The sequence below is a fragment of the Mastigoproctus giganteus genome, chromosome 13 (genome assembly GCF_048544385.1).
Source record: "Mastigoproctus giganteus isolate SK-2022 chromosome 13, ASM4854438v1, whole genome shotgun sequence".
Lineage (NCBI taxonomy): Eukaryota > Metazoa > Arthropoda > Arachnida > Uropygi > Thelyphonidae > Mastigoproctus > Mastigoproctus giganteus.
In genome coordinates this window covers 81179368-81204901 of record NC_143587.1, presented here as the reverse complement: position 1 = coordinate 81204901, position 25534 = coordinate 81179368, and the positions used below count along the sequence as shown (strand labels likewise).

At 40.3% G+C, this 25534-nt stretch overlaps 1 protein-coding gene across 1 annotated transcript in view; it reads left to right on the top strand.

Moving 5' to 3' along the window:
• The window catches only part of LOC150076217 (uncharacterized), a 385004-nt gene that overhangs the window by 4740 nt on the left and 354730 nt on the right, over positions 1-25534 (top strand). The window contains exon 2 of the mRNA XM_090388025.1: positions 18440-18690. Within this exon, the coding sequence (XP_090244151.1) occupies positions 18440-18690 (251 nt within the window). The remainder of the gene's footprint in view (positions 1-18439; positions 18691-25534) is intronic.

Here is a 25534-nt window from a genome sequence, read left to right as displayed (position 1 = left end):
TAACAATGGCAGACTGTAGTTCTTGATCTATCGTTCCGCCAGCCCGAAACTTTTGACAAGCTTCATTCCATTTCAAATAGTTTTCCAAATGTACAGGCGATTTTTCATGATCCATTAAATAGTCGTTCATATGTTTCCAATTCGAATTGCTAACTGATCAAAATACAGATGTTACTTTAACGGTTAAGGAGACATAACTTAAGAGTAATGTAACTGATATTGATTCAATTTAAAAAAAATTAAATAAGTAACTACATTTGAATCAATTCATATTTTAAGAACGATAGACCACAAAGAAAACGTCTACCACAGCCACAATAGATAACAAAACAATTCATAGGTATGATAATTAAATTTGCTGTTACAACAGAATCAAAATTTAGTAAACTACTTTCAAAGATATAGAAAAGTACCTATATTTACTTCAACGGGTGTACACTCTTGCATATCACACTTTAACTTTACACATCAACTGCTAAATTAAACTAAATTTTGCAGTTTTCGGATCTCAGCTTATATAGATTCGGAAATCAATTAAAACAATTTCCCTAGATCGAATAACCCCTAGCATTGTCGCTGTTGTGGGTATTATTGCATCAGGCAATCATGTAACCCATCACTGCCTGCAATAAAGATATAAAGATATAAATAAAATTGCATCAATAGAGCTACTGCAGTAGAAAGCACGAATAAGAACTAAAGGGATTAACATTCCACAATTTAATGGTGTTCGTAACACATTTACAACTGCCTCTCCCACACGTCGCGCTGGTCAACTGCTTGGTCAGTTGCTTTCTTGTGTCCATAGCAAGGGGACAAGATTTAGGCATATTCCCGACGCGGACAATATGCCGTGGTCAACCTGTATTCTACTGTAAGCACCCTATTAGAGAATTAGGAAAGAGTGATTTTCCTTTCTGTTCTTTCGCAGAAATAAGTCGTCCACACTTTCAGTAAATTTAACCTGTCTCTATTTACATAGTAGGTACAAGTGGGTCCTAGTTTGAATCAGGGCATTAAAAAAAAAAAAGAAATCGCTTTAAAAATTTGAGATTACCGAGGGCCCCTGCGAGGTCTCTCTATAGTGAGGCTCCAGACTAGCACCTCATGCGCCTGTTCATAAATACGTCCCTAACGCGAGGTGAAACCCAATAATCAGCACTCCGTTATCTGCGGAATGCGAAGTTTCAGCACACGTCAGCCCTAATCTGTTCGCAGGAAAGGTCATCTCGACCGAACATGTTTCATCTTTCCTCGGAAACAAAGGCGAACTTTTCTTCTAAACTAGTATGTCAACGAAAGTCCTATACTGTGCGTTTGAAACGAAAAAAAAAAAAAAAAAAATGTTTAGAAGCAATAATTGCAACACTTACAAGGAATATCATGGAATAGTTCAAACAGAGTAATATTACTTTATGGCCGCAGATTATGTCAGGCTTGGTTTTTGTAGGAAAAAAAATCTTTTCCTTGCTCTTCAGCTTCTGACCTCCCTGTAAGTATGGCGCCCCAGGCGGCTGTCCCATCAGCTCGTGCCTTAATCCAGCACTGCATGGGGTTGAGTACATAGGGTATGTAGCCTGGCATATTCGAAGTTTCGAAGTTCCTTTCACCTCTAACAAAATGCGTAGCCCATTACTAACTGTTGTTCTATTATGGTAAATATTTTATCGTATACATTATTTTCAGTGAAAACACCTTTATTGAAAGAATAATAGTGACCCGCCTCTCCACTGGCAAGGACAGGAAATTCAGGTTCATTGATTCTAATTTTAGCTGAGATCAATTTTCCGTTTGCTTGACGAAAAACTCGAGTTCCCGGGAGAAAAACCCGTGCTACCCTCGCCTGAGACTGACTAACTTTAATCGGTCGTTTTCACAACGCCACGTTGTGAAAACGACCCATAAAAATTCCTCCCGTTATCGACAGGATTCCAACTCAGGTCTTTTTCCACCCGGCAGGGCTGTGCTGAGCCATTTTAGTGCATGAGGCAAGAATAAAAAATTGCGCCCCATTGTTAATGATGGAAACGTTGGCAATTATTTAATACATGTATTTCTTTTAGTGTCCCTTTCAGCTTTTCACGAGGCAAGAGCTTCTTTCGCCTCACCCTGGGCACGGCTCTGCCACCCGGCGTGGGGAGGACAGCAATCCTGCCAACTATGCTACGCACAAGGGCACTCATGTAGTGCCATAGACAGGTGGAGATAATAAATTAAATGAAATATGCCGTTACGTTGGCTGCTATAAGCAGTTTTAACGCAAATACAGCCGTTTACCACTTGGTAGGTCTACAGGAGCATAAAGGAAAATTTTTCTGTTTCTCACAGCTAAAAAGCTCCAACAGATGTTAGCATATTTGTTGTCGTTGATTTTCACAGTAGATGAAGTTGATTTCCCGTCTTGAATCACTTCAAGAGGGGAATTTTCCTTTTGAAAATTAGCTTGTTGCTAATTTTCAAACTGGTCAGTCTGCGAAACAAGCAGACTGACCAGTTTCAGAAGTGCCATTAGTCATAAATATGCCCCAATAATTAAAAAATAAAATATATTCCTTTTAATTTTTGTATATTATTAAATTTTATTTATGTTTATTTCTGATTAGTTATGTATTTAATTTATTTATTATTGTTTATATGCTTATTTTGTATTTATAACGATTGATGCTATAAAAAATTAAACTTTCCATAATGTAGCTGTGTTCTTAAGTCAACAGAATGAAGCAATGTTCCACTCTAAAACTGCTCCTCATCGCTCATATATAACAAATAACCCAAGCAAGCGCATAGCAGCAAACTTTGGAACTGTTCCATACTGGCTCAAAGGACATAGTGGACAGAGAATATTTTCTAGACCAGCGGTTCCCAACCGGTGGTTCGCGAACCCCCAGAGGTTCGCTAAAGTGTTCCAGGGAGTTCTCACTAAAAATTCTGTAATGGCGTCTGTTTAGATTTGCATAGGTATATTATTGAAAACCACAAAATATAACTAATAATAAACAATAAAGTAAAATAAAATTAAATAAAAAATAAATAATTACCAAAGAAAGAAACCACATCTCCCACAATTCCTTATAATTAGTTTACTATCTTACAGTATATCATGTTAAATAAATGTTTTATATACTAATTTTTTTTTTTTCATTCTCAAGGACCATTGTTATGTGTAGGTACTTTTTTTTTTTTTTTTTTTTCTTAGAACCTATAATACTTAGTACCATGCATGGATTGGAGGTTGAGAAGACGAAGAAGATATTTGTTGACATTAGACTTGAACTTCTGTAAACTGTAATTTTTTTTCAGGAAATACGTATGAAGGAAGATTGTTACAGAAAACAGAAGTTGAATGGATAAATGAGGAAGAAGAAAAGTCAATTCTGTGAGTTTGAACTTGGACAGTAAAAGGATGTTGACTTGTTGCGGCACGTGTTCGGACTGCTTTGAAAGAGAGAGCGGAAATTATAGAAGCCAATTCAGAAGAACAATGCCGATGGAAATATCTTTGGAAAAGGCATGCAGCAGAAACAGTACGTCTACGAGACAGCGAGTGGAGAGACTCTGTTAGAGAGGAGTCATTAATTAACCTAACTGCCGTCCTCTTAATGGAATCTAGAAGCCTGAGAGAGAGGTTTTGGGGGCACCGCCCCAGATGTGGGAACAATGTTCCATGGTAGGGCAGATTTGCGATTTATACAGAGTGAGCGCTTTGGAAGAAAGGTAAAGTGTACTGTTTGGAAGAAAAGTAATGCGGAGAGTGACTGAGAATTTTTAGATGCTGAGGAAGAAATATTTGTAATGTGCTTTATGCCAAGAGAGGTTAGAAGTCGGGGTAATCCCCAAGATTATTATTATTATTGCTACTCTTATATTATTTCTCCCTGATTTGGGGTTCCACCTCGTGACGGGTATTGATACCAAATACACAGGGGGGGAGGGGTTGTTATGTCTGATGTTACCGTTCGTCGAGGAACTCTCTGACAATCCTACAGGCGTTCAGGATTGCGACTTTCTGGAGTTCCTTGTAGGAAGACCTATTGCTGCTAGGCTGTTATGTATGGTCTTTGGCACCATACATGTGGTTGACACGATGATCGGGATGGTAGTTACTTGTTGCATATGCCACATCTCTTTGTCTCCTGTCTTAGGTTCGTATACTTCCTGATTTTTTTCCCATGAGTTTTCTGCAGGTTGCCAGTGTTGGGTACCCTTATGGCAATTAGATAGTTAGATAGTTAGCCTTTTCCTTCTTGTCCACAAGGGTTATGTCCGGTCTGTTGTGCGTGATTGTCCTATCCGTTATTATGGCGCGGTCTCAGTACAGCTTGTGGGTTCGGGTCTCTAGTACTACCTGGGGTTCGTACTTGTAGTATGGTACACTTTCTTCGATAAACTGGTATTTCTTTGCTAGCTTCTGATATACAGGGTTATTCAAAATGAAGTCCGGGCTTTCAGAATTTTTTTTTTGGTAAAGTGCATGTGTCATAATCATTTGTAGCCATCTCAAAAGAACGCATTATATCTCAAGTTTCGTTCCCACGCTCGCGATGTTCGGTATGCTGCACGGCTAACCACCAGATGGCGTTGGACGCATACCGCCGTGCAGTCGTTCGTTTGCCTGTGACGCCAGTTCTTCTCTGTTGCGACATGGCTTCGGAATGTAATGAGAAAGCTTCTACTGTGTTGAAGTTTCATGTAAATAAATCTGTTACCGTTGTGCAACGCCACTTTGCTGACAGAGTGATTTTTCTGATGAATCGACCTTCCATTTGTCGGAGAAAGTGAATAAGCAGAATATGCGATTTTGGGCGATTTCAGTGCGATTTCACTAAAGGCTCTCATATTGAATATTTATGAGGTATGTAAAAAAACTTCATTACTATACTTGCATTCTGGAAATATTTCTTTCTTTCTGTGTTTGCTCATATGTGTACAGGAATTGTTTGAAACCCCGGACTTCATTTTGAATAACCCTGTATTATCCTGGCTACCTAGTCTTGTCTATGAGTGTACTCAGTCTGGGTGATCACCTTGCATTCCGCGGTGATGTGTTAGATCGTTTCTGAGGCCAGGTGGCATCGTCGACTTGTGTCATCGAACACTCCGGGCTCCTTGGCGGTGTATTTTCTATAGTTCCTGGTGTTGATTACCTGGTCTTGGATGGAGAGCATGAATCCTTCGGTCTCGGGGGCAAAGCTTCCAACTGATTCCCGATCTAGCTGAAAACAACGTGCAGGAGTTTGTGAACGGAGTGTCTAATTTTCAGGCATTGCAGGTTTTTGCTGCTGCAGTGTTCTCTAAGAGATCAATTATAAGGAACCTATCAGAAAATGAACTGGCAGTGTATGTTGGGAGTTTTGCTTGATTGCATCTGGCTTGGGAGCCTCAGACCTGGAAGCTTAATGTCAATAGTATTGCACTTTCTCTTTTGGGTGTAGAAACAGGTTAATGTTTCTAAGTGTGCTATTGTTAAGTTAATGTTTCTAAGTGTTATTGTTAAGTTAATGTCATTCTAAGTGTATGTATTTGCTATTTACATGTAAATATTTGTATAATGTTGCTTTTGTCTCAACAAGTATACATTGTTCTTAGTTGGAATTTTTTTTTTTTTTTTTTTTTCGCTGGCCTCCAAGTTTGGGCAGCCTTGGGGGCAGGATTGTTGGCACCTACCAGTATAGCACTACTTCCGGTAGGTGCGGGATTTGTGCATTACAGCACACTCCGAGAATGGTTGATCCAGGTGTTGGTTAATCCCTGGTGGCAAAATGGCCTGAAATAACACTCTTTTTCAGGCCTGTTTTTCAGACGTTCTGAGATTTTACAGGAGTAAAAGATGGAGATGGGCTTATGTCTAGGAGCCACCCTTCTTATCAGGACACACACAATCAAATGTACAGAAAGACTACAGTATATATAAGAGTATGTATACAGGGTGTTTCAGTTAAACGTTTCAGAACTTCTAAGAGGGGTAGGGTACATCCTGACAACTCGAAATCATATAGCAATGTGGGGTCGGAAATGCTTTCCTGAAGCGGTGTTGTACACAGAAGCACCATAAAGAAAAGAGACCGTAAGTGAAAAATCGTTTTAATAATACATGAAAAGAAGCAAAAGGTACATGGATTAAAGTAAGTGTTCGAAGTTTCTTCCACGGGCTACAATGCACGCCTCACATCTCCGACGCATGGACATCCGAACATTCTGGAATACTCCAGGCAGCATGTCCAGACACAGCAACCGGAGGATTATGCACCTCGTATTGCTTTCGCACAGTGGTACCTTGGAAAATGTGCTACAAATCCCTTTTTTCCTGCTGAAGTGTTGTTTTCCGATGAGGCATCCTTCACAAGGGAAGGAATTTTCAACACGCATAACGACCATATCTGGGCGGTCGAGAACCCGCATGCAATACGACGTCGTGCAGCACAGATTTGATTTTCGGTCAATGTATGGGCCGGTATTATGGGAGATCACCTCATCGGACCTTACCTGTTACCGTGTCGTCTAACCGGACCTATCTACTTGATCTTTCTGCAGCAAGTATTGCCACAACTTTTGAGAGATGAACAGATTTCTGCATCGACGCAACAGACAATGTGGTTCCAACACGATGGAGCCCCTGCCCATTATAGCGGAGATGTTCGTAACTACCTGGATGTCACATTTGGTCAACAGTGGATCGGACGTGGTGGTCCCGTGCGTTGGCCTGCTCGGTCACCCGACCTATCATGTCTTGATTTTTATTTCTGGGGTCATATGAAATCGCTAGTTTATGACACCCCTGTTGACAATGCTGAGGAGCTGGTTGCAAGAATCGCAGAAGCTGCCGAAGAAATTCGAAATTCGCCTGGAGTATTCCAGAATGTTCGGATGTCCATGCGTCGGAGATGTGAAGCGTGCATTGTAGCCCGTGGAAGAAACTTCGAACACTTACTTTAATCCATGTACCTTTTGCTTCTTTTCATGTATTATTAAAACGATTTCTCACTTACGGTCTCTTTTCTTTATGGTGCTTCTGTGTACAACACCGCTTCAGGAAAGCATTTCCGACCCCACATTGCTATATGATTTCCAGTTGTCAGGATGTACCCTACCCCTCTTAGAAGTTCTGAAACGTTTAACTGAAACACCCTGTATAAATTGTTTATATCATGAGAATGTACATAAAAATTGTGTGTGTAAATAAATGGATGGAATGGGAATGTACAATATACAGCACGTATTTCATGTTTCCCCTGACAACAGAGTCACCGACAATTAGCTCCTGGGGGACCAGCGCATTCTGCCTTGGGGGTTGCCACTGTGTTGTCTGATGATCAAGTTCAATCTCTGACGTTGATGTGGGCAGCTGAGATCTTGATGGGTCCCAATTTAAATCTTTGGAGGGTGGACACCCTCAAAGATATAAAGATAGGCTTAGTGTTCAAGCTCTCATAAAGGCCCATAACAATGCTGAGTTAGCGCCTAAAATCCTCATACTTCTTACATTGGGCATAAACAAATACATCCCCCTTGACAATATCATGTCTCGTTGTAGAGAGATTCGTAAAACATCAAACAACCTTTCATACAGATGTTGTTGTAATAGAGTTTTAGGAGCATCAACAACTAAGATCATATTGCTCGGTATGTATGTGAATTGCATGTTCTGTGGTCTGGTCGATTTTCTTTTTGCTAGACGAAAAAATCGGGAGAAAAAATAATTCTACCCTTCCCTGAGACCTACTAACTCAAAAGGTGAAAAAGGAATATAAAGCTAGACGAAGCTTCAGTTTTGCTGCTCTGGTCTGAGGCACCATTTTCGTTCAAATTTTCAAACTCGATATAATTAAAAATACTACACAAAACTAAGTCATAATTGGAATTTACGGGATATGTCAATGAGCCTGATGTCATTCTTGTAAATCTAGGTTTAGACACTAAACCTAGATTTACAAGAATATGACTTATACATAGATTGAGAAAACACAGTTTTCTCCCTCTTAGCGGATTATTGTGATAGAAGTGGATTATTCAAGCAAAAGAAATATAGTATTTTTAATAAATTTTCATTATGTTAGATTACGCCATGAATTCGGGACGGAATCAAGCAAAAACGATGTGTTCATAATCTTGTATACTTTAGATTAAAAACCATTTTATTATTATTATTATTATTATTAGCCATATAGTGCAAGGAAGCCTGAGGCTTATGCTGCACCAGCTAAAAAAAATTTCCAAGAGAGAGAGAAAAAGAGAAAAAGAGAAAGAGAGAGAGAGAGAGAGAGAGAGAGAGAGAAGTAGAAGGGAATCACCAAGAAGAGAAGAATGATGATATCCAACTCAGGACCCTGGGTGTGCCAAGCCCATACTCACCAGATGTGAGCCCCTGGGGTTAATTTTTTACGCATGAATCCGTTAGTTTTGGGTCTTTATTCCCCACTTGCCCCTGTTTTAATTTTTGTCATTCTTGTTTTGTCATTGTTAAACTGGGGGATTGATAAACATCCTAACTAAGACTAACCATAGCGGGCTAGGCATGTCAATCACTACTATTCGCAACAATCAGTCGAAAGGGGTATCAAATTGTAATGACTTACTTACTTTTTTTTTTTTTTTATAATTTGATAATTTTACGTTTTCAAGCATACTACAATGGTTTTCCCTCATATGCCGTTGTATTAAATCCAAACTATGATTTACTGTGGAAGTGTTTTCTCAATCATCAGGACGATGATTATATAAATGGCACCAGTGAAGTTCCTAGGTAATAGGGCACCCGGGTGCCAATCGAAATTTGCGTCCTTCTTAAAATTTTCTTCATATGTGTAAGTAAGTTTCAGATTTTCTGGCGCCCCTTGAACGTTGGCGTTCGAGTGCAATGCGCCCCTTGCACCATAGAATTATATATTTTATTCAGAGGCACAATCTACAAGTTAAAGAAAGGGATATCTACAACGTTTTGGGCATAACATCAGACTTGCATTTTAATGAACGAAATAGTCTACAGTGATTTATTGGAACACGTGGTTACACGTTGTAAATAAGGCAGATATGAAGTAAACAATGTAAATAATAAAAATATCAATTTGGGAAAAAAAAAAAAAAAAAAACTCGAGTTCATTATTTGAATCTTGTAATCGCTTGCTTGTTGGACTCTGGAAATAGATACCATACTGATCCCATACCACATAGCTCAATATGAAATTGAAACTACATGCTCAAAAACGCCACTTTTGGATTAGTTAATATAAATCTTGCCGTGACAATCTCATTGCGACTGTTCACAGCAACTTTCATCGCTCCTGATTTTCTGATCAAATGATTTCCTAAACGTGGGAAATGATGAATTGTGAAATTATTTATTATAGAGACACAGTCTCATTATAGCTGTTGACTTTCTTCCTGACGCTAGAGGCTTTTATCATCTGCATCCAGTACAGCTCTTCTGTGGAAGATTGAAAAGAAAGAATTCTAATTGTTGAGTACCATTGACTGGGAAGATGACAAGGATCATTATGCTCTTCCGTGGCAGTGGTCTCTTGTAAGGTTCATATTTCAATTTTAGTAACGTCGTTTTGGACCAGCTAATAGTAATGGGCTGTGACAGTCTCATTGTGACTGTTCATAGCAATCATCATTACCATTAAATTTTTGATCAAATTTTCCTGAATATGACTGCATGGAAATCAATGATTTATAAAGAAACAGTCTCATTGCGGCTGTTGTTTCCCTGTTGATGCTACTGGCTTTATCATCTGCTTCCAATACGCTTCTTCTCGTGGAAGATTGTAAAGATGTATTTTATTGCTGTGTATCTTGGAGCGGAAGAAACAAAAATCAACATGCTTCCTGCTACAGTAGTCTCATCGTGACTGCTAGCCACTGGGTATCCTTTTAAATGATTTTGTATATAGTTAAAGTTTTATAGTTTAAAATAATGACTTGGTTAATTTACACAGTGCTTTTCTTTTTTCTTGCTAGTTCCCAGGTTTGGGCAACCTGGGAGTGGAATTGCTGGCACCCACCGGTATTACAGTCTCCGGTGGGTGTGTTAGTTGTCTGACGGCACCATGGGTTTCCCCATCTCCGGTGGGTGCGGGATTTTGTACGCTTCAGTCCTACAAGTGATAGTAGACCCAGGCCCGGCTCCTCGTGTTTAGGGACGAGCACCAGGCGGCAGTCGCCCAGGTGTTTTAAAATCGGAAAACGAATTCCCGATTTTAAAACAGCGGCAAGTGGGGGATAAACACCCTAGGCATGTCAACCTAGGAGGACAGGGGGCGAGCAAAAAGTGAGTGGCACCTGCCAATCACTGCCTTCCTGACTTTTAGTCGAAGTATGGAGAAGTACCCAAGATCTGAATTTTTACCAAAAATTTGAATTCCTCTACCAAACACTCCACAGAGTAGTAATAACATATATCTTACTACTCTGTCACTCATTCTATAATACTATAACAATGGCGGCAAGATTTGAATGATACAAAGGTTCTAAACAAATTGCCGTAGCTGAGTGGTCAGAGCAAGAGTGCATAGCACACGCTCTTTGAGTGGATCAGGGTTATGTACACTACACAACATATATTCAGGCCTCTACTCAAGTTTTTTATAGATAAAATTAAAAGGTGGATTTGGACGAACGATAGTCTTGGGGCCACCCAAAACATAGATAGATAGATAGATTTTTATTTTTATTTTAAACGTGAACAGTAGATACATTTTCAACAACAACTATTTACATTCTATGTACAAAAGAAAAAAAAGGAAAACTAAAGAAACTTTTTAGAGTGAAATACAAAGTTTTCAACATTTCAATTTCAGGAATTAAGAAAACAGTTTCTTGGCATTGTATCATTCTCATATTAAGTGTCACACGTTGAGGGTGATGGACTGTTCAGTGATGGTGTTTCATTCGCTGTTAAGGTGATCCACAGTTTCTGGTCTTTTGCAGTGGAATTCGAGTAGAAGTCTGCTCTGCAACTTCCTCCGTAGGCTTCACTTCAGATGTTGCGCCGATGTGTCGACAGGAGGCACGTCGTCACTGCTTCTTGTGTGCTTCAAGTAGAAGTTGTAAATGACGGCCTTGGTCGCAATGAATAGAAAGTTGCAGGTGGTGTGTGTGTGTGTGTGTGTGCTGTCTGCTCAGAGTGAAGCAGGCACCAGTAGTCCTCCGGAGTGTGGGCGTGGTTGCAGGAAAGCTTTGCTGCATCCAAAGCGTATTTGACGAGTTCCTTGTTCATAGGGCATGCCAGGTATGTGTGTTACAGGGTACCTGGAGTGGCGCAGAAGAGGCAATAGTTTGAGGTGCGTAACCCGAAAATTTGTAGCTTGACTGGGGTGGGAAGGATGTTATGCCACAGTCTCCACTGGATGTCTGCATCCGATTTGGAATATTTCATCCTGTACAGAAGGTTCCACTGAAAGTTAGATGGTGGCTTGTGGTGAGTGGAGAGGGGTGCAGGGACAGCTTGGCAGGTGGATGACGGGAAAATCGTGGTTGTATGGCGAGACACGATTAGCTGATAGACTTTTTTGCAGGAGACAGAGGTACCATGTCTTCTGGTAATGTGATGACAAAGGATGGTGTAGGCGAGGATTCAGTGACATTTCCAATCCCTTTAGTTGTAGTGATGTCTGGAAGAGCTTGTGTGATCGCTGATTTTAGATGTCTTTGTTGCTGCTTTGCAACAAAGCAGCAGGTTTTAATGGGAAAATCTTTTGATCCTTTCCATTCAAGGCTTGGTGTCAGGGGGGTCGCCTATGGTTCTTTTCCTGCCCAGTTCCACGTTGGAAAGAAAAGAATATCCTCATTTGCAGGATCTATTATTCTTTTATTGTAGAAGAGCCATTCTGAAAGTATTCCGGGAAGGAATGTTCTCTCAAGAGTATGGTGAAGGTTTAGCTTTTTCCAGCGATATAATGCGTCTTTATAAAACGGTGACAGTTTGAGTGGCGCTGGTGCCATATCCATTCTCAATATTGTTGAAAGAGATAGTCCTCTAGTGGCTGTTGCTAGTAGTTTATCCGTAGTGTCGGAATGTGGGTATTTTGTTTGCAGCGTCTTAAGAAGGAAGGTGATACGGAATGCTGTGATTTTGTCGTCAAGAGAGACCAACTCGTGACCCCCCTTGAGTAAGTGGCTGGCTAAGTTTGGAGCAGGATATCCAGTTGGTTTTGTTCCAAAGGAAGCATCGGACAGATGCCTGGATTTGGTGGAAGAAGTCAACAGGTGGAGTGAGTATTTTGAAGGTGTGCCAGAGAACGCTTGCCGCCATATCATTGACCACAAGCACTCTCCCTCTCAGCGAAGATGTGGCGCACACGCTTCTCCATTTCCCGAGTACTTTATTGAAACGATTCAGCAATTCGGGCTAGTTCTTCTGGAATAAAAGGAGGGTACTGCCAAGGTACACACCTGGGCATTTCTGTCCCTCGCTGGACCATGTGCATTGGATGGTGGAGTCGGTTCTAGTTTTCCAGTTGCTAGCCCACAGGCCGCTGGTTTTACAGTGGTTGAGTTTTGTGCCTGATGCTTGAGCATAAAGATCATGAGCCTTTTGAATGACTTCAAATTCGCTCTCGTGGCGTATTGCAATTGTGACGTCATCTGCATATGCTGAGTAGGTTATATTTAGGTGGGGTTCTGGTAGCAGCGTTCGTCGGGATTGTATACTGGTGGCAATTTTATTAAGGAATGGTTCTATGGCAATTGCGTAGAGTTGTCCAGAGAGTGGGCAGCCTTGTTTTATCCCTCTGGAATATAGAAAGTGGCAGGTGAGTGGTTGTTCAGTTTCACGCAGAATTTGGCTTCCTTGTATACCAGATGGATTGTTCCGATGATGTAGAGTCCATATCCAAAGGCTTTCAAGGTTTGAAATAGGTAACTGTGTTCAACGCTGTCGAATGCCTTTTCCTGGTCAAGGCTAATTAGTGCTAGGAATTTTCTTTGGTTGTTTGCACTGGAGAGGAGGTCACGGATCAGATGTAGATTGTCGTGAATCGATCTTCCAGGTACTGAGTATGTTTGTTGGTGATCGATGATATCAGGGAGAGAGTGGCTTTTAATCTATTGGCGATGGCTTTGGAAATGATTTTACAGTCCGTATTCATTAAGGAAATCGGGCGTCAGTTTTGTAGACTGGTGCGATCCCCTTTCTTGGGAATCAGTCGAGCGACAGAGGTGGTGAACGAAACTGTTAGTCCATGGGACTGAGCTTCTTCAAGCATTCGAAAGAGTAGAACTCCGAGTTGATCCCAAAACGTTTGGAAGAATTCAGAAGTCAGTCCGTCCAGACCTGGTGATTTATTTTTGGAAAGGGCTTTGCATGCTGCTGTTAGGTCTTGTAGGGTGATTTGTTTCTTCATACTGCATTGGGCCGTATGGGATGTTTTTTTAAGTCCTGAAAGGATTTCCTCGGTTGCGTTTGTAGAGGTTTCTTGAGAACTATAAATTTCTCTATAAAATCTTATTACTTCCTCTGGGAAGTAATAAAATCTTATTATTTCCTCTGGGTCTTCGGTGATGTTTCCGTCTTGCAGCTGAATGGCAGTGATTGTAGTTGATTTGTGATGTCTGCGTTCTAATGAGAAAAAGTATTTGGTCGGGGCATCACATAGATTTATGTGGGTATATCTCGATCTGAGTAGGGCGCCTTTTGCAGAGTGTTCTAAGTGGGTTTGTATGACTTGTAGTGTTGACTGATGGGTCTGACTATCAGATGGGAGATTTTTCAGCCTTTGTTCAAGTTGATAGAGGTTGTTACGCTTTTGTTGATTTTTCTGATGGCTGTAGGTTTGCAAGAATGATTTCAGTTGACTTTTAAATCTAGACCACCATGTGTTCATGGGCTCCAATCTGTCTATGGATTGGGCAAGATTGGATATCAAGTCTTGTAGCTTAGAGATGTATTCCTTGTCTTGAAGAAGGCTATTGTTGAACATCCAATAAGCACCTCAACTTTTGAAGTGATTCGATAAGAAGGAGAGCTGTAATTTGATAAAGGAGTGATCTGAGATATAAGATGACAAACGTGTGATGCTTCTGAACAGGAGGATTGTGTGTTTTGGGATGTAGTATCTGTCCAGTCGAGCTTTGTGAGGTAGTCTTTCAGATGCTGTATTTGCTGATCTCTAGGTGTAGGACTTTTCTTCTGGGTGCTGGTGTCTAATACGTCGACCAATTCGTTGTTGTTTATCAAGGCCTGCAGGTTATTGATTAATGTTGTGCGGTGCTCAGTGCATCGTGCTCTGTCCATTTCTGGGGCAAGAGTGCAGTTGAAATCGCCAGCAAGAATTATGTATTCCTGATCTATTGCAGAAATATGGCTGTGTATGAAGCTGGTTATTTGAATAGCATGTTGGTCCTGCTGTGGCATATAGATGTTAAAGATATGCAGGGTTTCCTTTGGTGTATCCAGGGTGGCATAAATTGCGTTGCCAGCAATCTCTGCTATCACATTGAGTTTAACAGGCAGACTTACGATGAATGCCGATACTCAGTCCTGCTCCATGATATTGTTGGGTTGGAGAATGATGGAATACATATGGCCAATCTGCCCCTTTTAAGGATGCCTTGTGTATGTTTTAATATTTCTTTCTTGTAGGAAGAGTAGGTTGGCATGATGTCGTTAGACCTGGTGGAGGGTCAACTTATTGCGAAATGCAGAGGCGCATCCTCTCGCATTAAGTGATAGCATGCTAAGTGTCAGCATTATCTGCAGGAATAAAGGTAAGGGTTTTGCAAGTTTTAGGGCGGTTAACATTCTGATTGATGGTATTGCTGTTCGAACCCGTTAATCAAGTAGTACAGGCGCTTGGATCTATTCACATCTCCCCTGTCCTTTTTTCCTTTTAGTTTGGAGCGCAGGTCTGTAAGTTGTGAGATCAGCTCGGGTATGTTAGAGGTGAACTTCAGAGCTGTCACCAGTTTCTATGGGGAGCCGCGTACTTCCCGTAGAAAGGAGCGCAGTTTTTCCACAGTTAAAGCACCTTTAGTGTAGGGAAAATCGCTTTCCTCGTCCTCTGAAGCACTTGAATCGTGAGAATCACGGTAAGTCTCTTCTTCAGATCCTACAAATTCAGGTTCTTCTTCTTCATTTGGGTCGTGAGTAGTTTGTAGCTGCTTATTTTGCTTATTTATTTCCATACTTGGTGGTATGATGGACTTATTTGAGATCTGACCTTTTGTCTTCTGTGGTGTTCTGTATTTATTTTCGTCGCTCCTGTTGTTTTTGTTACCGGTTTGCTCTTTTCCTGCCGCCGTGTGCGTTGTCTTCTTCTGTTTTGTGACTTTGGACGTTGTCTGCCTTGGGGGTTGATTCCTGGAAAAACCTCTTGTTTCGGTTGTTCGGTCTTCTGAAGAGATTGCGTCCTGGTCTTCTATGGTCTTTGAATTTTCTTTTTCTGGAGAGTTTGGTGTGGGAAGCATCTCGGACTGTTTGACAGTTTCTTCAGCATCCCCATTGTCTCCAACGGTCAGCTTGCTTTGTGCATCTGGCTTGACCCTGGTTGATGCCACCTGAATTTCGGTATTACTTTCAGAAGAGTTAGAGATATGCGGGCAGTTTTTCCTGATGTGGCCCTCTTTGTGGCTGAAGAAACATTGTGAAGAAACGGAGGTATAAAAGGTGTAAATGATTCCGTTTAGATCGGCGTCGATGAGTTTTGGGATGTTGTTTGCTGCGTCATTGTTTGGCGAAGTGCATAAGTGCTTGCCTGCGGAAGCTTTTTATATGCGAAAATTCCGGTTTCGTGGTTGCTGCAGAGAGTGTGCGTATTTTCCCGGTAACGGATCGGTATTTGGATAAAATTCCTCTCAGAAATTGATGAGGAATTTCAGATGGGACGTTTGAAATTGTAACTTTCGTTGATGCTAAGGCAATTGGCGCCACTTCCAGGTGATGAAGACCGACGTCTATTCCGTTTTGTAGAATAGTTTGCACCCATGAGGGGTGGCTGAAATACACCCGCACAGTTCCCGCTACACGGGATGGGTGAGTAATATTTTTCGGTGATACTTTCTCCGCGATTGCTGTAAGGTACTTCTCTAAAAGGGTGTTTTCCTTGGTAGTGAACATTACTATGCCATTTTCCCGGGAAGTAATAGCGGTTGCTTCATTTGTAGAAGCGTTGTTCGACCGCGTATGTACTATTGTTGGTCGCGAGAGAGGGGTTTTCGCTGGGGTCAAGCATAATCCATTAGATACGGCATTAGCATAAGTAATAACAGTTACTGACCTTTTGAAGCTTGAAATATTTACCTGTTGTCGCAGTGTGTGGCTTCCGGTGTCTTGGTCACTGCTGACAGTAGCTGTAGGTTCCATTACTGTGGTTGTTTGACCTTCGCTGGCCATAGCTGGAGACAATTGATGGGGTGGGTGGGGCGTGGAATAAGCCGTTACTGGAATATCCAGCCTTCCATGGCTAAAATTGAAAAATTAAAATCTTATCTAACTCAAACTCCGCTAAATCTACACACAAAATTTTGACTACTCGAAAGCTCTTCCGAAGAGGAATCGAACAATATAAGTCTTGACTGAGGTTGTCGCGGACAAACGTCGAAAAGGGGTAAAAAAGCAGGAGCTCAAAAGCACGTGTCCTACGCGTATACTATCGTAGATAGATAGATAGATAGATAGTGGACTGGGGTTCAAGCCCGTGATTGATCTGGTGGTCGTGCCGGAATATAAACAAGAAAAAACTTAAAATCTCTAGCTAAATTTAAAAAATAAACTAACGAGCGTGACTAGGACTATAAAACTATTTATAGAGTACGATTTAATATGACAATGGGGTCAACAAAACGGCAAAGTCTTTCAAAAACTTATCCATTTCCCGGAGCTGAAAATTCCTTGTCCACCAGGTGGATACTCTCGTCCCCGAGTGTGACCGAATCTCCCCGGACGAAGCAGTCATCACTGATTGGGCGCATAGATTTTGGGACCGCAAGTGGCTCGAGAGCCTACGAATTAGTTCTATTGGAAACAATATAAATAGAGACAGGGGTACACGCATTCATCCCCTCTTTGAGGCGGTAATCCTTGGAGGGGATGAACATTTTCGCCTGGAACGCTCCAGAGCCGCTTCCGGTTCCAACATGTACGGGAACAGTACACGTTTACGTGAGATGCACTGTGAACCTGCTGGTATTTAATGAGGCACCGCAGTATAGAAGTACACTGTTGAGGAAGAAGGCAGAAGCCTTTGAAAGCTTCAGTTATTTTAGCGCTTTTAATCTAGTATATTTTATTGCATTTTAATTCAGTATTTTATTATCATTTTATTTGTATATTCACTGTAAATTACATTTGTTTTATTTTATCTTAATTCAGTATTTTATTATCAGTAACATTTTGTATAATCGTATTTTGTTTGATCTACTGTAAATTTATCGTAAACTTAAACATAAACTTTTTAAGATTTTGGTTTCCGTTTTTACTTCAATGGTTGGTGAGAAACACTAAAAATTATAGTATGTGATCGAATGTTCACCGACGTAGAATATTAAAATGCTTCGTGAAACTAAAAGAACCTAAGTAATCAGAAAAATCTGAGGAAATCTTTAATAAGACATTGCTGTTATTGCAAATAAACTTGCATTTCTTGCAACAAAAAGTTTCAATAAATTTGCCATGAAGAGAAGAATTTTAAAAAAGTGTGAATTGCTGAAGATAACGAAAAGTATTTTTGATGCAATAATGTGAGATCATTGATCTCAGATCAATGTTAAACTGATTAATAAGTATGATGAAAGAATATAAAAACGTGATTTATTCAGAAAGTTCTAATAGCTGTTGGGAGAAAATAAGGTTTCTGTCTAGTTTTTGTTCCAGGTGTTAGATGCCACACAACCTTATATATGTTTGGCAATTCTGTGCCAAAGAAATACTAACGGCAGTCCAACTGTCGTGTTCTTCCTTCAACTGGTGGAGAAAGTCATAAGGCAGATTCTAGTATTTTCAAGAATTTTACATTTTTTTAGAAATGGTTATATTAAATAAATTACTATAATTCATTTATTTAACCTAACGAAAACAAATTTGTAGTAATTGCCAATTCAATTTATGTATTTTAGATAAGATAGGCGATGACTGGTAGGTGAAAATGATTATTACTGATGATGATCCTGAGAGCATGTTTTGGAAATGTATTCAGTAATTTTATGTCTCTTAGTTTAAAAATAGGAATCAAGTTTAGGTTCCTATACATTTTAGATAGTATAAGGAAAATATTTTAATCTGTCCATATCGACATCAGATATTCGTCACACAGGACGTAATTGTGAGGTTAAACAACAACAAAAAAAAAAAATAATAAATAAATAAATAAAAAAAAATAATAATAAAATTAAGGGGCTAAACTTTACTTTTCCAAAAACCGAAAACCCATATCTGGATTTTTATGGTTATGTTAGTGCAAATTCATATCATGATTCTAAAAAGAAACGAAAATGTTTTCCTTTGCAGAAGATATTGAATCTTTGACCGTTGATTGCTGTACATTGGGAACCACTTGGGCTCGATCTAATGATGCTTGCAATAACTATCCAACCCCGATTATAGGTGTTAATGTTGATTTGCAATTCGCTTGTTTATCTGCATTGGAGGTATGTTGTATCCGTTACCATCGTCAGCAAAACTGTGCCAAAGGAATACAAACGGCACTCCTTAATAAAGATTGTCATATTCTTCCTTCCACTGGTGGGGAAAGTCACAAGGTAGGTTTTAAAGAATTAATTTTGAGAAATAATTAGGTTCAATAAATTATTATGATTCATTTATTTAACGAAATCATAATGAATTAATTATAATAATTATCAATTTTATTTTTTTTTATGAATTCTTTTATATTAGATCAATAGGCAGGTGATAAATTGTTACTGCTTTATGTGATAATTTTAATCATTTGAAAAGGAAAATTTGTTCCTCACAATCGATCTCACAGCAATTTTTGCCTTTACGATTCCTTTTTCATAATGTTATTTACGAGCAGTGGCGGATCCAGAAAAAAATGACAGAAGGGGCACCATTTTGTGCACTAGAATGGAGATCACATTAGCATCAGGGTTTCCAACTATAGTCAGTTGAAAATAGCTGAGCCACAATGCAAAAATAGATAAAATCCTATATTAACAATGAAAAAAAAATTTTTTTTTGTAGCTAAAGAGAATTTAAACGATTGGTGTATATTTTCCGAAAAACGACTGGGGAGGCATGTGCTCCGGTGCCCCTACCCTGAATCCGCCACTGTTTACGAGCATAAATGCAGTAAAACTGATTGAGTTGTCTACTGCTGTACTGTTTATAATATACAGATACTATAATTACCGTAATATAGATGACATTTCTATGTTGCATTAATGTACTAAATTAAAAGTATGTTTGTGCAAAACGAGATAACCTGTGATACATGTTTATAAAGCATTTAATGTCTTCTGTAAACATCCTTCTCTTCGCTTATTGTTAGCAAACATTGAAATATTGAACAAAGTTGGGTAGTTATATACTAATTATAGTATAATAATCCACATGAATAGTCTAATAGATTAATTATGTGGATCAATGCAAAATTATTGGCATAGGCATATACAGTACTTTCACAAGTGAACAGAAGTAAGAGTATAGTTGACTGCATGCTTAATCTTTGTAAATCGAACTAAAATTGTGTGAGTTAGTCAGATCATCATCATCAGCCATTTTCAATCCACTGCAGGATGAAGGCCTCTTCCAGTTCCTTCTGTTTTGTGCAATGGCCATCCACTTACTACCCACGAACTCATGAATTTCATCTGTCCATCTCCGTCGTTGTCTTCCAGGTCTTCTTCTAGCTCCTCTTGGGTACCATTCTGTTATTTTCTTAGTCCATCTGTCATCATGTCTTCGCGCTATGTGTCCTGCCCAAGACCATTTTAGTCAGAGTTAGTCAGATAATCGATGCAGTCAGAGTTAGTCAGATAACCGATAACCGATGCAAATACAAATAAGTACGTGTGTTCATAAATAAATTTTCTCTTTATAGTAGTCTATATTATTTTCTCTTTTTCTGGATAAAAAATAAATCTCTATTTTCTCTCCAGTAGGTTACGAAAAAGAGAGAGAGAGAGAGAGAGAGAGAGAGAGAGAGAGAGAGAGAGAGAGAGAGAGAGAGAGAGAGGGAGAGAATACAAGAATATTACTATATTTTGTAGTATCAAGTTTATTCATAATCGTTGTCGTAGTAGGGTTTTAAGAGCATCGGTGATTAAGGCCATATTGCGCCATGTATATTGTCTGTAAATTGAGGATGTTCTGTGGACGTATTCTGTTTAGTGGACGAAAAACATGGATTTTTGGGAGAAAACCCATGTTTTGAACGCCTGAGACCGACTAATTTAGCCACGTTGTGAAAAAGGCCCATAAAAATTCATCTTGTCGTCGCTGGGACTCGAATTCAGGTCTCTTGCTCAGGGAGTACGGCGATTATACCAACTGTGCTACCCATGAGGGCTCATGTTCATTCATGCACGTTGCTATCAATAGAGTGTCCTCGGCAATAGTTATGAACAGACACAGAGAATCAACCTACACCTTATGACCCGCGCTTGCAGAACAATCTCTACTGCAGCTCTTCAGTAATCACTGGTAATCTTCCCTTAGATCTTCGTGCCATTTTTCAGGGTTTAATTTACTGTGTTTGCAAGAATGAAATTTCCTCCTTCCTTGGTATACAAACACAGTTTGACGCTGACATCAAAACAGAGAGAAAACGCATTTGGGCTGAACTTGTCTCTCTCTCTCTCTGGCAGATTCGTTGGTCAACTGGGGACAAAGATCATATTATCAGGAACTTTCTTTCCTTGGTTTCTTCCACTGATAAGTGGAAGAAACCAAGGAAAAAAACCTTAAAAAAAAAAGGATCTGGGTCTTTCTGAAGATGATCAATGTTTCTGTGGAGACACTAAAGACTGGGAATATTTAATCTCTTCTTGCACCATCTATCCTGACCTCCAGCAACGACTACTCACAGATCTTAACTTGGCTACTAAAACCAAACTATTATACTTAGGTCACTCGAATAATTAAATTCATCTGCCGTGCTGTGTCTTATGTCTGTTAATTGCGTGTGTTCTATGGTCGATTTGTCTGTTTGCTGGACGAAAACCCCCAGTTTTTGGGAAAAAAACCATCATATCTACGCCTGAGACCGACTAACTCAGCCATGGAGTGAAAAAAACCCATTACGGTTCCTCGCATCATCGACGGGATTCAAACCCGGGCCTTTTCCAACCGGTGTGGGGAGGACGGTGACGATACCACTGTGCTAGCCGCACAGACTAACTTGGCTACTATGCAACCTGTTAATGCACTAATCAATTCCAAACATGCTTACACTGCTTTTTATACATTTGCTGCTTCTGTCTTCAAGCGAAGACGCCTTATCCTAGCATCAACTTCTTCACAAGCCATCCAACAACCAGCTCCCGGTCACCTATAATCTTTCAGCTTGCTTCTCTTAATCATTACTCGATGTTTCCATTCTCTTCTCCTTGCTGCCTTGGATACATCCTTCTCATATTGGTGGGATTTAAGTAAGCGCAAACTTGGCACAATGCAAACTAGGGCCGTCTCTCCTGGGTAGGATCTGCTGACGACGAACTCTCCGTCGTGGGACTTATATGCTGTCATGCTAACATATCCTTCAATCCTGATCAATACCAGTCCTGATAATCAGGATTGTCAGGGCAGGTATCAATCCGAAGGGGATCAGGATTGATACCTGCCATGTGGGCATCATATGGAAATCCCATAGGAGCATCTGTCTCCAATGAGTTTTCTCCCTTCTGCACTCCTCCCTGTTTCCATCTTTTGCAGGCTTCCTTCGTCGTGGTCTGCTGTTATTTAAATACTTTATGACCCACCTTTCTTCACTATTTCTTTACTCATTTCTTCCAAATTTTTTATTTTATTTATTTATTTTATTTTATATATATATATATATTTTTTTTTTATTTATTTTATTTTATTTATTATTTTTTTATTTTTTTTGGTCTCTGTCAGGAAGCTCAGGTGACCCCAGTAGAGGCCAGCCAGAGTATAATGGGCAGCCTGGCTCACCTCCCAGCGGTAGTGGCGGGCAACATAGGGTCTCACTAGGGGCCCTGCGGCCAAGTAGCCAGAGACACAACAACAGAACATAACGCTACTCTGACACAAACCAGACATTACTTTTTTTACCTTTTCAGAGGTTCTGTACTTTTCCACAAAGCATCACATCACAGATGTGAGAAACCTTCAGAGGCACCTTCCACAAAACACTATGCCACTATTCTAGGTGTGTGTGTGTGTGTGTGTGTGTGTGTGTGTGTGTGTGTGTGTGTGTGTGTGTGTGTGTGTGTGTGTGTGTGTGTGTGTGTGTGTGTGTGTGCTACCACTTTGTTACCAAGGGGCGGGCTCACTTAAGAAGAATTTCAGCTAAGAGTCATCACCTGTTAAAATTGTTAAATTTTATCAAACAATTTTTTATCCCCCAAAATTTAAGGGGTTTGTGTAAGCACCTCCTGCCCCAGCATACCTTTACGTTCTCACGCCATTTGGATATGCAAATATGGATGGTTTTAATATAAAAGTCTGACTCGACATGCAATTCGAATGTGCATTTATACCAAGCATGTCTATAACGTTCTGTGGTCCAGTATCACCAGGCTCGAAATGGACAGGGGTGCATCGGAACGCCGTTCAGATTCGTCACATGCATCCATCGTTACATAGATACTTGATTATTAAGGATAAGGTATTTTATTAAGAAGCGTTCCGTTTCGTAAAATTCTCAGTTTTGACTCCTGGATATCACATGTACAGTACACCATATGAATCATTCATTGCAGTCGAGGGCGATCACCAGGATGGAATCAGGCCAATCACTGGTGGAGGTAGTAAGATCCTCAACGTCCGTCGAATTTTGATACCTCGATCCTGAGAGACGCCCAGTTGGCTGGGAGGTACCGCAAAGAGCTGCTCAAGAGTGACCAGGGTGACAATACCAGCAGAGAGAGAGAGAGAGAGAGAGGTCTATGTGAAAAAATATATACCCATTGTTTTTTCTTCTCTGATACACACACACACACACACACACACACACACACACACACACACACACACACACACACACACACACACACACACACACACACACACAGTGTGTGTTTTCTGCAGCAGCATGTTCGAGAGGCAACCAGAGAAAGTAACACTCTTGATCTGGTTATCAGCAGTGATCATTCGTGTATTAAGAATTTGCAGATAAAGGAACCACTAGGTGGCAGTGATCACAGTGTGCTGAAGTGGGATTTACTCAAAGAGGTAACTACCGTCAGGGGTAAAGGAAAGGGTTTTTGCTTCCGTAAAGGGGAGTACAGTGGTCTCAGACAGTTTTTAAATTCTGTACAGTGGGATCAACTGACGATGTTACCAACAGTAAATTCTAAGTGGGAAGCATTCAAGGAATTAATCGTGGAAGCTACTAGACTTTATATACCGATTAAGAAATATCGTTCAAGGTTTAGGCCTAAATGGTTATCAAATGAACTAATGAGACTCGTGACAGAGAAGAAAAATGCATGGGATGCATATAAATTATCAGGTGACGCAGAAGCCTGTGGCAGATATAAGCTAGTCTGTAATCAGGTCACAAAGGAGGTTCGGCAGGCGAAGGCGGATTACGAGAAATCTTTGGCAAAGGATGCTAAGAAAAACAGCAAGGATTTCTTTACTTATATAAACTCTAAAAGGAAGGGGATGAATATGATTGGTCCACTTGACATCGATGGTTCGACTGTTGATGATCCTGCTCAGATAGCAAACAAACTGAATGAGTATTTTGCATCTACATTCACACGTGAGGAATTATTACAGTTTGAAAATGGAAGAAGGTTATCAAATTGTAGCAGTGTGCTTAATGATTTTGTAATAACTGAGAGCAAAGTGGAGGAGAAATTGTTGAAGTTAAACATAAGAAAGGCACCTGGGGTGGATGGGATCTATCCAGTTATTTTAAAGGAGGCGGCAAAGCAACTAAGCAAACCCTTAGCCATAATTATGAGAGCATCCTTGGACTCAGGGGAGGTTCCCACGGACTGGAGATGTGCAAATGTGTCCCCAATTAACAAAGGTGGATCGAAGGGTGACACGAGTAATTACAGACCAGTTAGTTTAACTTCTGTTCCGGGTAAAATAATGGAGTCACTGGTTAAAGATGCATTGCAGGATCATCTAGACAAGACTGCAGCAATAATTCAAACACAGCATGGGTTTGTTAAGGGAAAGTCTTGTCTGACAAATTTGATTGGTTATTATGATGTGGTCACAAAGGAACTGGATGCGAAAAATAATTTTGATATCATATACTTGGATTTCAGGAAAGCTTTTGACACTGTTGCGCATGGAAGACTACTGTACAAATTGGAGCAGAATGGTATTAAGGGTAAGTTGCTACAATGGATAAAAGGATGGTTAAGTGGGAGAAGACAGAGGGTGGTAATCAATGGGTGCTGCTCTTCGTGGACTAATGTTATTAGTGGAGTCCCACAGGGTTCGGTGTTGGGTCCACTGTTGTTTTGTGTATTTATCAATGATATTGATGAAGGTATATCAGGCTTAATGTCGAAGTTTGCAGATGACACAAAGGTTGGCAGGGTTGTTAATGACAGTAATGGCAGTGTGCTACTGCAACAGGATCTAGATAATTTGGGCAGATGGGCTAAGAAGTGGCAACTGAAGTTCAACCTTGACAATTGCAAAGTACTGCATATGGGTAGAAGTAACCCCAGAGAAACGTACCAACTGTGTGGTACTACACTTAAGGTGGTAGAAAATGAAAAAGACCTGGGAGTAATTGTGCAGTCAGATATGAAGTTTTCTGAGCAATGCAGACAGGCTGCTAGGGCAGGTCATGGGGTTTTGTCAATGATATATAGGAATTTTGCTAGCAGGGAAAAGGAGGTGATTGTCCCTCTGTATAAGGCAATGGTCAGGCCACGCCTTGAGTATTGCGTACAAGTCTGGAGGCCTCATTTTAGGAAGGATGTAGATTTGCTTGAGCGTGTACAGAGAAGAGCAACACGATTGGTGAGGGGAATGAAGGGATTCTCTTACCAAGAGAGGCTTAAGTTCTGCAAATTGCAGTGGCTGGAGACTAGGCACCTGCGCGGTGATCTGATTGAGGTCTATGAGGCTTTGAATGGGTTGAGCACGCTGAATTCTGATGGGATCCTTCCACTTGTTCAGATTACCAACCTACGGGGACATAAGTTCAAATTAAGAAAGGACAGATGTAGAATAGATGTGCGGAAATTTGCCTTTAGCCAGCGGGTGGTTAATTGCTGGAACAAACTTCCATCTGTCGTTGTGGAAGTTGATAGGTTAAATAAATTTAAGGAGGAACTGGACAGGCATTTGGAGGGAATGGTGTGATGATTTTTTTTTTTTTTTTTTTTTTTGGCTGATGCTGCATAAGCTCCTACACTTGCTTTCTTGCATCATGTGCCACTACTACTACTACTACTACTACTACTACTACTACTACACACA